Below are 15,472 nucleotides of genomic sequence, written 5' to 3'. Positions count from 1 at the left end.
TAGAAATAGTTTTAATGTTAATTTTAAAGTCTGTAAGTTAATTGGTGGTGAGAAATTGATTGTGATGTTATTTCCCTTTGCATTCAGATTTTGATGATGATGGTGTCACAATCTGTAGATTTTCTGAGTAATTGCAGACATATAGCAGAGAAAATAATTGTGAACAAATGTTTTTTTTTTTGACCATTTACTCAAAGGTTTTTTGTCATTCACATTCCATATTCTTCATTTGCCACACTTACAAAATTGGCATCAAAAGTGAATATCGCCAGCACAAATTTAGAGTCAAAAACATCACTAACATTGTGATCGTGTCATCATTTTAGTTTGAAATGAAAATCAAATGACTGCATTTTAAACACTTTCTGATTGAAAAAAGAAAGATGTTGAAGACTTCAATACAGTATTTGCTGACAGATACTTCAAGCCCCTTGCTGTTCCTGCGACATTCCCTATGGCAAACTGTGAAAGATATCCACATGTACATTACGAAACATTGAGACAACGTTGCACTTTTAATTAAATTCATAACTATGTGTATAAGCTTTACTGAGGGAGGTTATCTGAGGTGGTCAGTACAGGACGGGGTAGAGCAAGGGGTGTGTGTGTGTGTGTGTCTAATGGATACAACTTTTGTGAAAGAGCATTTACAAGGCGTGACTGATATTTAATTGTTTTGAAGATTAAGAACAGTTTGAAATCATCTTAGACAAGTCTTCTCCTCTTGCAGTCCCTCTCCATCTGGTCTTCAGAGGCAGTTTTGGCTGTGGCGGCACCCAAAGGGGACACAGATTTGAGCAAGGGGTCCTCAGACGCCTGGCCAAACAGAGCCAAGAGCATGGCCACACCGAAACCGGTGGCACGCTCCCCCTGTCCACAATCCACACTGATCAATTATTAACAGTTCTTGGAGAAATATGCATCATTTCAGTTCATGCTCAGTCTATACTCACAGCGTGGACTGGTGAAGCGATGTCCACATGTACCCAAACGCCTGGCCAATCAAAACCCAGATGAGAGCCAATGAAGAGGCCAGCACAGGAGCTCTGCGCATTCTCACGGTCCTGCAGACACACAAAATATGCACCAACGTTAACTCAATTCAAATCAAATTACTATTCAAATTCATTTAAATTGAATAGGTTGAGAAGAACTGAAAATTCCAATTCAGACAGCAATAAAATAAAATAAATAAAAGTTACAATAAAACAATAAAATAAATCAAATATTAAATAAAGAAAAAGTAAAATGTAAAGTAAAAAAAAAGTATAAAAAGTCAAATAAAACAACAAACTAAAAATGTAAAAAAGAAAGGATAAAATAAAACTAATACAAAAAAAAACAAAAGGGTAAAATAAAAGAAAAAGTGAAATAAAGTAATAAATATATTTTTTTAAATAAGTAAAAAAAATGTAAAAAAAAAGTAAACAAAACTATAAAAAAGTAAAATGTAAATAAAAAAGGTTAAAAAAAAATCAATAAAATAAAAAGTAAAAAAATAAAATTAAAAGTTAAAAAATGAATAAAATTAACATTAAAATAAAGTAAAATAAAACACTATGTAAAAATATAAAATAAGCAAAACTAAATAAAATTAAAAAAGCAAAGTAAAACAAAATAAAACACAAAATAAAAGCTAAAAAAGTCCCTCATGTCCTAACGGTAAACAATTATTATGCACTGTATGGTGCACAATTCCAGTAACTTCCATCACTATAGTGAACATTTGTGGGAAATAAAGCACACTCTCTTTATCCCCTTTCACTTCTTAATCTTCCCATCTCTTCCCCGTTTCCTCACCGCCACAGAGTTCTTCATGTCAGCCACAGCTGAGGTGAATTCACTGAAGTGAAGCTCGGGGCAGTAGACCAGAGGATGTGCCAGGTCTCCGCTGCTGCGGCCCGCTCTCACACAAGCAGCTTCCCACTGCTCACTGTTGGTCATCACAGCAGCGTGATACTTCCCCGTGGAGATTCCCTGCAGCGGGAAACAGAAAACACAAGAGATAGGATGTTTGAGTAGTATGGGACATCCTTTTATTGACTGGGAACTGGATTTTAAAACAATTATATTAATAAATATTATTATGATTTAAAACAACCGTTTTCTATTTGAAAACATAATTTATTCTTGTGAGGACAGAGCTGAATTTTCAGCATCATTACTCCAGTTTTCAGTGTCACATGATCCTTCAGAAACCATTCCAATATGCTGATTTACTGCTCAAGAAACAATTATTATTATCAATGATGAAAACAACTGTGATGCTTAAAAGTTTTGTGAAAACCTGTAATAATTATTTTGTTAGGATTCTTTGATGAATAGAAAGTTCAAAATAACTTTATTTGTAAAAAATATTTTATAGCATTATAAAATGTCTTTAGTCTCACTTTTGATCAATTTAATCCATCCTTGCTGAATAAAAGTATAGTTTTTTTTTTTTTTACATGCTGCCGTCTGATCAATGCAATTTTTTGGTCAGCACTACTGACTAAAATGCATGACAAAAAAACTAAACAAAGAAGTGATTCAGTGGCCACTCTTCAAAAAAGAGTCTCCATCACGATTATGAACACACAGGACATAAATATAACGGAGTTTTGCCAAAATCCAAAGTGCAACAGCCATAAAGCAGTTTAAAACAGCTATACGTGTTAGCTGATAAACAGAGAACTGGTTTGGGTTCTGGAATTCCTCCAATTCCTCCTGATATCATGTGACACTCATTTCTCTTTTTACGCTTAGCTTAAAAAGAAATCTGGCCCAGAAATCCTGCCTCAAACATATCAATATACAATATCTTGTTCTCAGTCAAAACCTGTAAAGACTTGTACACAAAGTAGATGGAATGACTGCACTGAAACCGAATATAGAATTATCACCCTTTTACTAATAAGAGAAGCAAGCAAGTGCATTCAGAAGATCCTCACACACTAACGTGTCAACACCAACGCACCTGAGCACCGGTCAGCGTCGCCATGTCCAGTATGATGTCTGCAGAGAGATCTTTGTTCGCATATACAACACCATCAGAGAGCACCAGCCTCCCTTCAGCATCAGTGTTGTTTATCTCCACTGTTCTGAAAAACAACAGAAACACACCTCAGTTATAGGCAAACTGCATTGCTGGTTAGGACACATGGAAGATGTTTTCACTGGGACGCCTAAACTTACTTTCCAGAGTAGAGAGTGTGTATATCATCTGGTCGAGTGGCTGTAGGTCCCACTGAGTTCTCAGCTAGGCAGAAAACTGCATGAAGATTGTCCTTAAAGCCCTGAGACATGCAACAGAAGTCAATGTCTGAACTTCCAACAGGTATTAAAATAAAACTAAATTAAGCTGTTAGCTATCAAAATAAAAATTAATTAAGGTTACACCTGATATTAACATCCGTTTTGTGCAATGTGATCACAAATGCAGATGTAAACAGGTTCGCTTACACCATGAGGTCATGGATAAATACGGCTAGGTCGCATATGTAATGTAAACACTAATGCATCATTCATGCAACGCGTAATCACTGCACCAAAACAATAACCTAGAAAAATGTTAAAAACATAAACTACATTTTAAACGTTTGGGGGTCTGTACGATTGTTTAGGGACTTGGACTTTTATTCAGCAGTGATGCAATTAATTGAGCAAAAGTGACAGCAAAGACATTTATAATGTTACAAAAGATATCTATTTCAAATAAATGCTGTTGTTTTGAACTTTCTATTCACCAAACAATCCGGAAAAAATATATAATGGTTTCCACTGAAATATTAAGCAGCACAACTGTTTCAACTTTGATAATAACAAGCAAATCAGCATATTAGAATGATTTCTGAAAGATCATGTGACACTGAACATTAGAGTAATGATGCTGAAAATTCAGCTTTGATCACAGGAATAAGTTATATTAAAAAAATATATAATAGAAAAGAGTTATTTTAAATTGTAAACTGTTAAAATGTTTTAAACTATTTTTATAAAATAAATGCAGCCTTGGTTAGCACTGAAAGATATTTCATTGAAAAACAATCTTACCGAACCCAAACTTTTGAGCACTAGTGAATACAAGTCTTCACTGAACACATTTGGTATACTAACATCACACACACTTATGAAATGAGACACCCTCCCATAAACAAAATATTAAATGGTGACTGCAGACACACATTAATACTAGGTGTAAAGTGCAAGCCGTCTTGGCTGCCCACTTGTGAGCAGACCACCTGAGACCGGGGTTAGGACCTTTAATGAAGATAAGTTTAGCAGCCAGTGATCTGTTAGCTATCAAAATAATCAGTACCTGTTTAACAGTAGCTTTAAAAGCTCCTAAAACGGCTGCGGCTCCTCCACAGTCTCTCTTCATTCCTGGCATTGTGGTCTATAAAGGGGAGAAAAATAAGTTGTACAAATAACAAATAAGCCTAAAAGGAGTCAAATGTGGCGTTTAAAGGTGAAGGGTGTCATTTCTGTGCTTCTAGCAGCACCAAACAACATTGCAAAATAATATCTTTTAACATCTTATACCTTAAATAATATCTTATAATATCTAATAACCTTGAAGAAAAAAAAATACTATTATTGAGCATTCTGCCCATCTTTTAATGCACTAGGCAGACAGTAAGGCGCAGTATTTACTTTGCCCTTGATGCTGAGACCGCCAGTGTCATACACAATGCCTTTGCCCACCCAGGCAATGGTCTGTGTGGCTCCTGAGGGAGTGTGGCTGAGCACAGCCAATGCAGGAGGATGCTGGGCAGCTTTACCAACTCCATAGATACCTAAAGAGAGAGTGATTTTGCACACATGAACATATGCACAGAGATAACGGTTATCTGGTGTCATGCAAAACAAAATGCATTTTCAAGCTTAAAATAGCATGCATGATTTTTCTTTACGTGCCAGAAAAACTTCATCTGAAAGAAGCACCACCAAGCAGTTCTGAAATAACACATACATTCACTCACCTTGTGATGAGATTGCAAGCTCATATTTTTCATCATAGATCAGAGAATGTTGCAATCTGCTGCCTTTTTAAAGAAGAAACTTAAGATTACCTCCAAAGCCCTTTTGTTTCAGTTCCTCTCCTCGAATTATAGTTGGAGTGATGCCTAATTCATTCCCCACTGCCTTGATTTCCTGCAGAAGATTGCATAATGTATCATGAGTGGAAAAGCAATTTCAGCATGCATTTCTCACAGCAGTGTTGTTAGAGGTAACTAAAACTATTAAAAAGTTTTTGTTAATTGAAATAACTCAAAAAATAAATAAATAAATAAATAAATACTAGATGAGAAAACCTAAACTTAAAAATCAAAAAGGAAAACACTTTCTCATTCTCCATTGACAGATTTTTTCTTCTTGTTTTAAGCATAAAAACTGAAATTTGTTCAATTTTTCAAGACTATGGGCCCTATCATACATCCAGCGCAATGCAAGGCGACGCAAGTGTTTTTTGCTAGTTTCAGCCTGATGCAGTTATTTTCATGCCCTGCGCCACGTTGGCCCTGTCCCAAATGGAACACTTCATGTGCACTTGCGGTCTTATGGACTTACAATAGCCGCCGCGTGTGCGTGTCCGTTAAGTCCACAAGACCGTAGGGTGTCCCATTCGTCATTTTAGCATTCAGAAGGGTGCTCGCGAGCACCCCCTTTGTGGCCGTTATGCACCCTCAATCCGCACTTCTGCCGAGCCCGCACCGGGAGAAGGGTATAACTGCAGCCTGGAGATCTCCAAATGGGGGCGGGAACTCCAAAACGGGGTGGGAGCTCCAAAATAGGGCGTGGCTTCCTCCCATTGACAGACAGGCACATGACACACATGCGCAATTTTTCCCCCCAATCCACTTCAGTGCAAACTCCGCCCCACAGCTGATTCTAAAGATTTTATTGGTTGTGTCAATCAAATTGTTGATTTCCTACACTATGCTACAAAAAAATGCTAACCCCTAAACCTACCCCACACCTGACCGTAACCTTAACCAGTGAAATTGACTGTACGGCGGGATTGGCGCTGAATAGCGTGGTAAAGAAAGATGCAGTTCAGGAGATAAACAGTTAATAAGATTATGCGATAGGAGATCGTTCCGTAACTCCCCAACCGGACCTCACCAGACGATGGCACTGTTTTAGTTACACCCAGCGTCACTACCCCCTCCTACCCTGCGAATTTCGAGCCCCGGTGCAAACTCCACCCCACAGTGATTCTAAAGATTTTATTGGTTGTGTCAATTAAAGTGTTGATTTCCTACACTATGCTACAAAAAATGCTAACCCCTAAACCTACCCCACACCTGACCCTAACCTTAACCTTAACCAGTGAAATTGACTGCATGGCGGGATTGGCGCTGAATAGCGTGGTAAAGAAAGTTGCAGTTCAGGAGATAAACAGTTAATAAGATTATGCGATATGAGATCGTTCCGTAACTCCCCAACCGGACCTCACCGGACAATGGCACCTTTTTAGTTACACCCAGCATCACTACCCCCTCCTACCCTGCGAATTTCGTGCCCCGGGATGCCCCCGTTGCTTGGAACAAAGCGATAGAGTAAAATCGTTCCCCTGCGCTGCGCTGGGACGGCTCGCGGGAGAGCTCGTGGGTGATTTCCGTTTATATCATGAAGCAGAGGTTCAAACTCCGTCCGAACACCACTGGCCACGAGCTTTGGGCTCTGCTCTCACGGAGAATATGTATTTATATAGCATATTTTATTTTAGATGAACTAGAAACAATGTTTAATTTATAAAGTTTTATTTTGAAATGCAAGTCAATAACAATTGGCTGAAGCCAGAGCCAATGGAGAAAGTCTTTGCGTGAGGAGACCCCGCCCCATTTAGGAGGTTCTGCCCACTTTTGGAGTTCACGCCCCATTTTGGAGATCTCCGGTCTGCAGTTATACCTACTTGCGCACAGGGGCGAGGTCCGCAGCAGACTTCTACCCGACAGTCAAAGCGGCATTACGTCACGAAAATGCGGACTCACAGGAAGACCACGAGGGTTTAGGGTGCCATTTGGGACAGGGCCATTGTTTAAATAGCAAATGCATTTGAGCCCATTTGTGCACCTATGGGCGTGATGGCCTGAAAACGAGGTGTTCAGGCGCATTGATATTTTGAGGCAACTGAAATGGATTGCGCCATTGACCAAGTTAAACCTGGTCTAAAGTCAATGGCGCAGTATTTTTTTGTTATTTAAAGAGCGCGTTAGTAATATGCGCCTATAGGCGAGTCTACAACGCACGTACACTCTGCTTATTACACACAGCAGCAGCAGCACACAAACATGCCAAATATTAAAAATTGAGGATTACAATGTAAAAGATTATTATTGTGTAGGCTACATAAATATAAAAATGCCTACATGTCATAATGGATAGTCATTGCATGTATCAGAATTAGGCTACCCATTTGCTTGCACACGAGCAGATACGTTTCCTCTCTGGAGACGCCTTCAGTCTTTGCTCTTGCAAATACCGCCGTGTAAATAGTATGGCGTTTAAATAGTGTCAAATCTCACACACATGATATGAGCGCACAGAACAGTATCCGCTTGAAACCTGGTCTAAAGTCAATGGCGCAGTATTTTTTTGTTATTTAAAGAGCGCGTTAGTAATATGCGCCTATAGGCGAGTCTACAACGCACGTACACTCTGCTTATTACACACAGCAGCAGCAGCACACAAACATGCCAAATATTAAAAATTGAGGATTACAATGTAAAAGATTATTATTGTGTAGGCTACATAAATATAAAAATGCCTACATGTCATAATGGATAGTCATTGCACGTATCGGAATTAGGCTACCCATTTGCTTGCACACGAGCAGATACGTTTCCTCTCTGGAGACGCCTTCAGTCTTTGCTCTTGCAAATACCGCCGTGTAAATAGTATGGCGTTTAAATAGTGTCAAATCTCACACACATGATATGAGCGCACAGAACAGTATCCGCTTGCAAAAATGCGCTCTCACGAGAATGGCGCTGAGTTGCGCTCGCTCAACCCTGGCCCTGTCCCAAATGGTACACTTCATGTGCACTTGTGGTCTTACGGACTTACAATGGCCGCCGCGTGCGCGTGTCCGTTAAGTCCACGAGACCGTAGAGCAGGGATCCTCAAATCTGGCCCACAAGATCCACTTTCCTGCAGAGTTTAGCTCTAACCCTAATCAAACACACCTGAGCATACTAATATCAGTGTCTTCACGATCATTAGAAAATCACAGTGAGGTGAGTTTGATCAGGGTTGGAGCTAAACTCTGCAGCGCATTGGCCCTCCAGGGTAAGATTTGAGAAACCCTGCCGTAGGGTGTCCCATTTGTCATTTTAGCGTTCAGAAGGGTGCTCGCGAGCGCCCTTTGTGGCCGTTATGCACCCTCGATCCGCACTTTTTCCCGCACTGGTGCGAGCTCCGTAGCAGACTTCTACACGACAGTCAAACCGGCATTATGTCATGAAAGTGCGGACTCAGAGGAAGACCGTGCCATTTGGGACAGGGCCCTTCTCTACGCCCTCTCAACTGCTTAACCCCTGCTGGCTCTCAAGTTGACGTTTCAGACTTTGGAGTCGGGGATCAAATGTCAGATGTCTCCGCTCCTGTGATTGGTCAACACCGACCATGACATTTGATTGACTGGTTTCATCACTGACACGTATCATGCCTCGTTTCCACACTCTGCTCCAGCCAGTGTTGTTTATAGAGATATAAACAGATTAACGTATGGGTCCATCCATACCATCATGTCAGAGCAAGTAAGCCTTGTACTGTAAATGGCTAGCTAGCTAAATGTTTAGTTTGCTAAAGCTAGCTGACGAACCCTTAAAACATAGGTTCTCAAAGTGGAGTATATAATAGCCAGGGGGTCCGCATAATATTTTTAAAGTCCTATGATATCCGCGATGCTGAAAATGTGGACGTAATCTTAGAATCTAGTCATTAAAACGTAATTTACTGTTTAACGCGGCAGGTCATGACATTTTCTGCGTGTAAAACAAAAGTAGGACTGCACACCTAATCATATCGCAATATGGACTAGTATTTGTGAATAGTAATATGTAATATGTAAATTGATTCTCAATTATTGAAATGACTATAGACTATTCCTTATGTTTCATGTTTCATACCTGTTTTTATAGTCTAATGCAAATATGTATTGGTGTTGCCATGTTATTTATACATGATTAATTATTGGAAAAAAAAAAAAAAAAACTATTCCTAAGGTCATGACTTAAGCGGTATGTGTTGAAAATGACCCCATCATAAATGATGATCACAGGAGCGGAGACATTTGACATTTGATCCCCGCCTCAAGTCTCAAAAGTCAACTTGACGAGCGAGCAGGGGTTGAGCAGTTGAGAGGGCGTAGAGAGGGTCGAGCGAGCGCTACTCAGCGCCGTTCTCGCGAGAGTGCATTTTTGCACGTGGATACTGTTCTGTGCACTCGCGGTGCAGAAATGCTCCCTCGCAAGGATGATTTTCCACGCACGGATACTGTTCTGTGCGCTCATATCATGTGCGCGAGATTTGACACTATTTAAACGCCATAGTGACGTAGGACAACCCTTTTAGACCATGCGCCGTTTTTCCCGTCATTATACTAGCAAAAGTGGATTTAGACCATGTGCTTAGATCGTTAAAATAGGGCCCTAAATTTTACATTTGCATCTTAAGTAAATGCATCTTGATTTAAGGATGTTCAGGTAGGCTATTTGTACTGAAAAACACTGAGAAAGATATTCATTTTTTGAAATGCATGCAAAATTTATTGCCATAACTTTATGAATTTAAGATGTTCTGCTCTGATTTAAGACTTTTAAGACTTATTTCCCGCCTCTCTGATGTGGGTATTTCTGGTGCTTCTCTTTCTTGGTTTTCTTATTTCTCTGACAGACAGTTCTACATTTCAGTGCAGGATTTGCGATTTCCTACTGCCAATTTGAAGCAAGGTGTCCCCCAGGGATCTGTTCTAGGCCGACTACTATTCATTATTTACATACTACCCCTGCATCAAATCCTGTACCAACATGGCTTTAATTACCATTTATATGCTGATGACATTGAAAATAGGCCCACTCTATCCACTCAAGTTGACAATCTCTGCTTGTATACATAAAATAAAAGATTGGCTAACCTCAAATTTTTTGAAACTAAACATTCCTAATGACTTTTCTTGTGAAATAGCTGGTACTCTTATTAGATCATCTTGTACTGTTAAAAAGGTGTTATTTTCGATTTATCTCTCTCCTTTTAGGCTCATATTAACTCATATTAACATTCTTTCAATTACGTCGCACTGCCCAGCTCCATCGTTTCATTAGTGTGTTCTTTTCTGAAAATTATCATTTGCACTCAAGACACTGCCCTTTTTTATTCTACTTTAGCTTTATTAGTATTCTTATTAGCTATTTATTTTATAGTTTTGCACTGAATTACTGAGTGGGGGATGTGTGTAACACAATTTTGTTTTATGTGGAGCATAAAAATGACAAATAAAGGAATCTCAATCTGAATCTTAAAACCTGCAGTGCAAACTAAAATAAAATAAATTCAAGTACTAAAATGACTAAAAACTGAAATAAACATTTATATTAAGCTTAACGGTGTTAAATAGGGATTTAAGAATTCACTCAACTCACGATTCGATTCACAATTTTGATTTCACGATTCAAAGACAGTAAGTTCCCCTCAGACATACATTCATATAAACTCCTACCCCTAATTGAATCGCGATTTGTTTAGCATCTCAACCGATTTGAATCGTCACATATTTAAATCGATTTTCAACCGGCTCGCGGTTAATTGTTACATCCCTAGTGTTCAAAAATATAATAAAAGTGACAAAAGCACATAGAAAATAACGACTAAAACTTACAATAAAATAAACTGAAATCAAAATGTTAATAAATACTATAATAATATATAATAATACTGTTTCACAGAAACTGCGAGTAGAAATGCTTGCCTTCAGGAAGTCATCAGTATTCATTTCACTGCATGGAGCGTCCACAATTCGAGCAGCCAGACGAACTCCATCCGCCGCACTGGCAAGACACTGGAAACAACCACTTGCACATTCAAATAGATGTGATATAATGATGCATAATCATAAATGATCTAGTAACTAACTTAATCTGATGCACAGGAAGGTAGCTCTGAACACTTTAATGCTTTACCTCTAGTGTGGAGACCTCCAGCGGGCCGTTGTCCTGACCCACAGTCACAAACTCCACAGTGACGTGCTTCTTCTCTGTCCTGCGAGAAGATGCTGAACGGCGGGTGAAGAGCGGGAAAGCACGGGCAATGGCACACGCTGATGCAAACACATCAGAGCGCTCACACACCATCTGAAAAACCAAACAAACCCACCATTTTAGCTAATGTCAAATTTGAAGAAATGTTTCAAGTTGAGCTGCATCAAATAAATAGAATAGAATAGAATAGAAGATAACTGCACATTTATCTCATTTTAACATTTAAAAGTGTTGTGGTTGTATTTTAATGTTCACCATTTCATTCCATTGTAAATAGCATTACTATAAACATGATTTTTACCTTTTTTTTTTTTTTACTGAGCCAGGAAATAAATTTCTCTAATCAGACTGTGGTATCAGACTTAGAAGACAGATCTGTAACTCATCTGTCATCAAAAAATATATACATATTTATTTTATATACTTAAAATTTTTCTTATATTATAAATAATTTGTATATAAATGTGGATAAATAAAATGTTTTTTTAAATAAGTCTCTCACCAAGGCTGCATTTATTTGATTAAAAAATGCAGAAAAACAGTAATATTGTGAAATATTATTACAATTTTAAATAACTGTTTTCTATTCGAATATCTTTTAGAAAGCAATTTATTCATTTGATGGCAATGCTGAATTTTCAGCAGCCCATCCTGTTCCTTCAGAAATAATTTAAATACATAATTACATATGAATTACAGTTACAAATCTGTCTTTTACCAAAAAAAAAAAAAAAACACATCATGGCAGATAAGTTTAAAAAAAAAAATAGAAACTGATTTTAAACCGGTATTTTAAATGAAAGTGTTACTGTATTTATATGAGAGTGAAGGAGATCCAGAGATTGTATGCGTCGCATGGAAATTATGAGCAGGGGAAATGAAGACTAACCACTGAGACACATGCTTTCAAGACCAATGCAATCTGAAACTGCTGAAATATTTTCCAGGTCCATTTGAACAAAATAAGAGTTCTAAGCATATTAATAATAGTGTAAAATGAGACTGACCACAATGCATCGGTTGTTGCCGGCGGGCAGGCAGGTACGGACGAGCCGGGTGAGGAAGTATGCAGATGATGGGCTGTTGTGACGACTGACTCGTGAAGGAAGGGCCGCCACGGCTGCAAAACTCAAATACAGCGGGCAACTATCCGTAGGGTTGGGATTCAGAGAGGCCAATGCTGCCTGCCATATCTGAAAGCAAAAACAGACACAGCACACATAAACGGAAATATGCAGCAGAAAATGATAGTACCATGCGATATTGTTTGCCAGTGTACCTGAAACCAAATATACATTATTAAGTAAAATAACATGCTGATCATAAATGCAATAACAGCAGGCAAATAACAATCCAGACCATCAAGTCTATCAGGAAATCTTGCGCTGATGATAAATGTTTAACTTGACTAAGTGTTTCCTTTAGCTAAACAACATGATGTGGCTGATTTAAGAAAAACTAAGGAATAACAATAAGGGCTGTGGCTGCATGGCAGTAATGTTAACAGATTTATATAGTTCTCCAAAATGTTAATGAATATCACCACTGGCACATGTTAAACATAAAAAAGGTATGCCCAAAATACCATGATATTGCTATGATACTTAAAAAAATACCATGGTACTTTTTGTTAGAGGAAAGAAATATGACGACTGTGAAAAGTGTCATTTTATTGAAATTTGTAACGGTTCGTCTCTAGAATAATAATAATTTATCTCGTTAAACTGATTTTGTTATCTTGACGTTTGCATCAGTAAATGCAGATTAGCGGTCTGTTACACAACAGCAGTCAGAAGAGGCAGATTTCTCTAACTTTAGCCGGTAAGCTAACGTCAATATGTGTTTACAAGCTCAGTTACTTTTTATTTAACATTACATACCTCTTTGGTGACCACCGGCTGCAGTTTTCCTTTCACCTGGGTCCAGTTGATCTGTTGCAGGTTAGCGAGCTGGCCGACGATGAGGACCGGGCGGTTCTGCGGCTCTGAGTCCGCGGCAGAAGCCTTGAACTCCAGCTGAACGTTCGCCATCTTCCGCAGTCTCTTCAGAGGGAAGATGCACTTTGACCTTCCGCTTCTCCTGCCCGTCTCGCGAGCCCTTGTGCTGACCGCGCTATTTAATCATTTATTTAAACCTAGATATTTATTTCAGGTTTTCGAACAAGGAAGTGCTTATAAAACGGCAGAGCGTATTAATGTAATAACATTACTTGAAGTATCTTGGAGTACCAGTGGTGTTTGAATATGGTAATAATTCAGTATCAAAGCATCACATCATGTTTTATCACATAGCAAGTGGCATTAACACCTTTTTAATTATGACCAAATACAGTTTAACCCTGTAACGCATTACCTATGAAACAATAGTCCGAAAAAAAACCAACACATTTTTATTGAACGTTTAGACGATATATATTTTTTGTATCATACATTTTATGTATTTTGTTTGGTATCAATGCCTTTATAAAATACTACACACCGTGCATCTTTATATATATTTGTTTTAATTTCATTAAAAACCTGTTCAGCGTTTACAGAAGGTTCAAACAGCATACAGTAGTACCATAATGGCAGAAAAATATTATATTCACACTGGCTTTCCCGCCAAAATCATGGAGTAAATCACATGAAATGGATTTAAGCTTTGAATGTGCAGTTATATTGTTTTCAAACCTTCTAAAATTACATAAGAATAAACGGTCTCTGTATTTATAAAATAACATGGTCAACTTCATGATTTAACCCCATCATACAGTAGTGGTGCAATTACCCTTCACAAAAGCCAACAGGAATTGATTTTTGAAAGGACAAAAAGTAAATTACAATATACAAAGAAAAAAAGACTCTGGACTACCAATAGAACTCCATAAACTCCGTACACATATTTGCATCTTAAATAATTTCATCTTGTACAGGGAACAGTAGTTGTACAGTCAGTCAGCAGACCCAACTGAACTTCAGTAAATCCAGTTTAAGTTCAAAGGTCAGACTGAACGATACGGTAGTGACAACACCAGCCAATGAAACATGGACAAGGAAAGCGTTAAAAACATCCAAGTTCAGCGCACAAATGTTCACTCTTTAAGGCAAGGAACAGAGTGAAGCAAAAAATCTTGCTGAATCACTCCTGCTTTTCACGGAATAAATCACTGAAATGATACTGATGACAACAACACTGCCATTACAACGTAGACAAACACATGATGGTGCATAAAACACCTCCGCTGACGTGAGCAGAGGAACTAACGCTCAGTTATGGATGCTCGTAAAGGACAATGTAACATTCAGCTCATTCAACATGTCATAATCCCAATGATATACATTTTACCACATAAAAAAATTTAAAAACTGTACATGGTAAATGCTTTGAGTACATGATCCTCATTCCTCAGTCATCAATTTCCTCCATGGTTGACTGGAGTGTCAGTGTTTCTCTCTCACACACACAAAAACACAGTGGAAAATTTTCAGATTAAATTACAGGAAATTTATGAGGTCATCTAGGGCTCGCATCGAACAAACACATCCTAACCTGCAAGCAAGGTCTGATTCAAAAGCAGCTTATGACAGGTTTCAATAAAGATGCTCACAACTGATGTTGACTGAACCCAAGAAAGTGGGTGAATCTTTAGAAAGCACGTTCAGGTGACATTTAACCCAATATTCAAAAGAATATGCATCATGAAATTATTTTTACAACCATTAAAGGAACACTCCCCTATTTTTGAAAATAGGCTCATTTTCCAATTCCCCTAGAGTTAAACAGTTGAGTTTGACCGTTTTTGAATCCATTCAGCCGATCTCCGGGCCTGGCGGTAGCACTTTTAGCTGTAGCTTAGCATAGATCATTGAACCGGATTAGACCGTTAGCATCGCACTCAAAAATGATCAAAGAGTTTCTATATTTTTCCTATTTAAAACTTGACTCTTCTGTAGTTGCATTGTGTACTAAGACCGACGGAAAATGAAAAGTTGCGATTCTCTAGGCCGATATGGCTAGGAACTATACTCTTATTCCGGTGTAATAATCAAGGAACTATGTAAAATATAGAAACTCTTTGGTCTTTTTTGAGAGATGCTAACGGTCTAATCAGATTCAATGATCTATGCTAAGCTACAGCTAAAAGTGCTACCGCCAGACCCGGAGATCGGCTGAATGGATTCAAAAATGGTAAAACTCAACTGTTTAACTCTAGGGGAGTTGGAAAATGAGCCTATTTTCAAAAATAG

At 38.3% G+C, this 15,472-nt stretch overlaps 1 protein-coding gene across 1 annotated transcript; it reads right to left on the bottom strand.

Moving 5' to 3' along the window:
* Window positions 1-646: 646 nt before the first annotated feature.
* Window positions 647-13,337, bottom strand: LOC107729773 (aminopeptidase like 1). The gene is made up of 12 exons (XM_016540458.1): window positions 13,124-13,337; window positions 12,251-12,436; window positions 11,166-11,336; window positions 10,955-11,044; window positions 5,052-5,133; window positions 4,633-4,775; window positions 4,298-4,375; window positions 3,175-3,275; window positions 2,957-3,080; window positions 1,801-1,977; window positions 954-1,064; window positions 647-870 (listed from the first exon to the last, which is right to left on the bottom strand). The coding sequence occupies exons 1-12, from the start codon at window positions 13,271-13,273 to the stop codon at window positions 706-708; spliced, it is 1,578 nt and encodes a 525-aa protein (XP_016395944.1). The 5' UTR covers window positions 13,274-13,337; the 3' UTR covers window positions 647-705.
* Between the last annotated feature and the right edge of the window lie 2,135 nt (window positions 13,338-15,472).

Source organism: Sinocyclocheilus rhinocerous, unplaced genomic scaffold (assembly GCF_001515625.1).
Source record: "Sinocyclocheilus rhinocerous isolate Xijiao unplaced genomic scaffold, SAMN03320098_v1.1 scaffold218, whole genome shotgun sequence".
Lineage (NCBI taxonomy): Eukaryota > Metazoa > Chordata > Actinopteri > Cypriniformes > Cyprinidae > Sinocyclocheilus > Sinocyclocheilus rhinocerous.
This window is presented reverse-complemented; position numbering and strand designations above follow the sequence as displayed.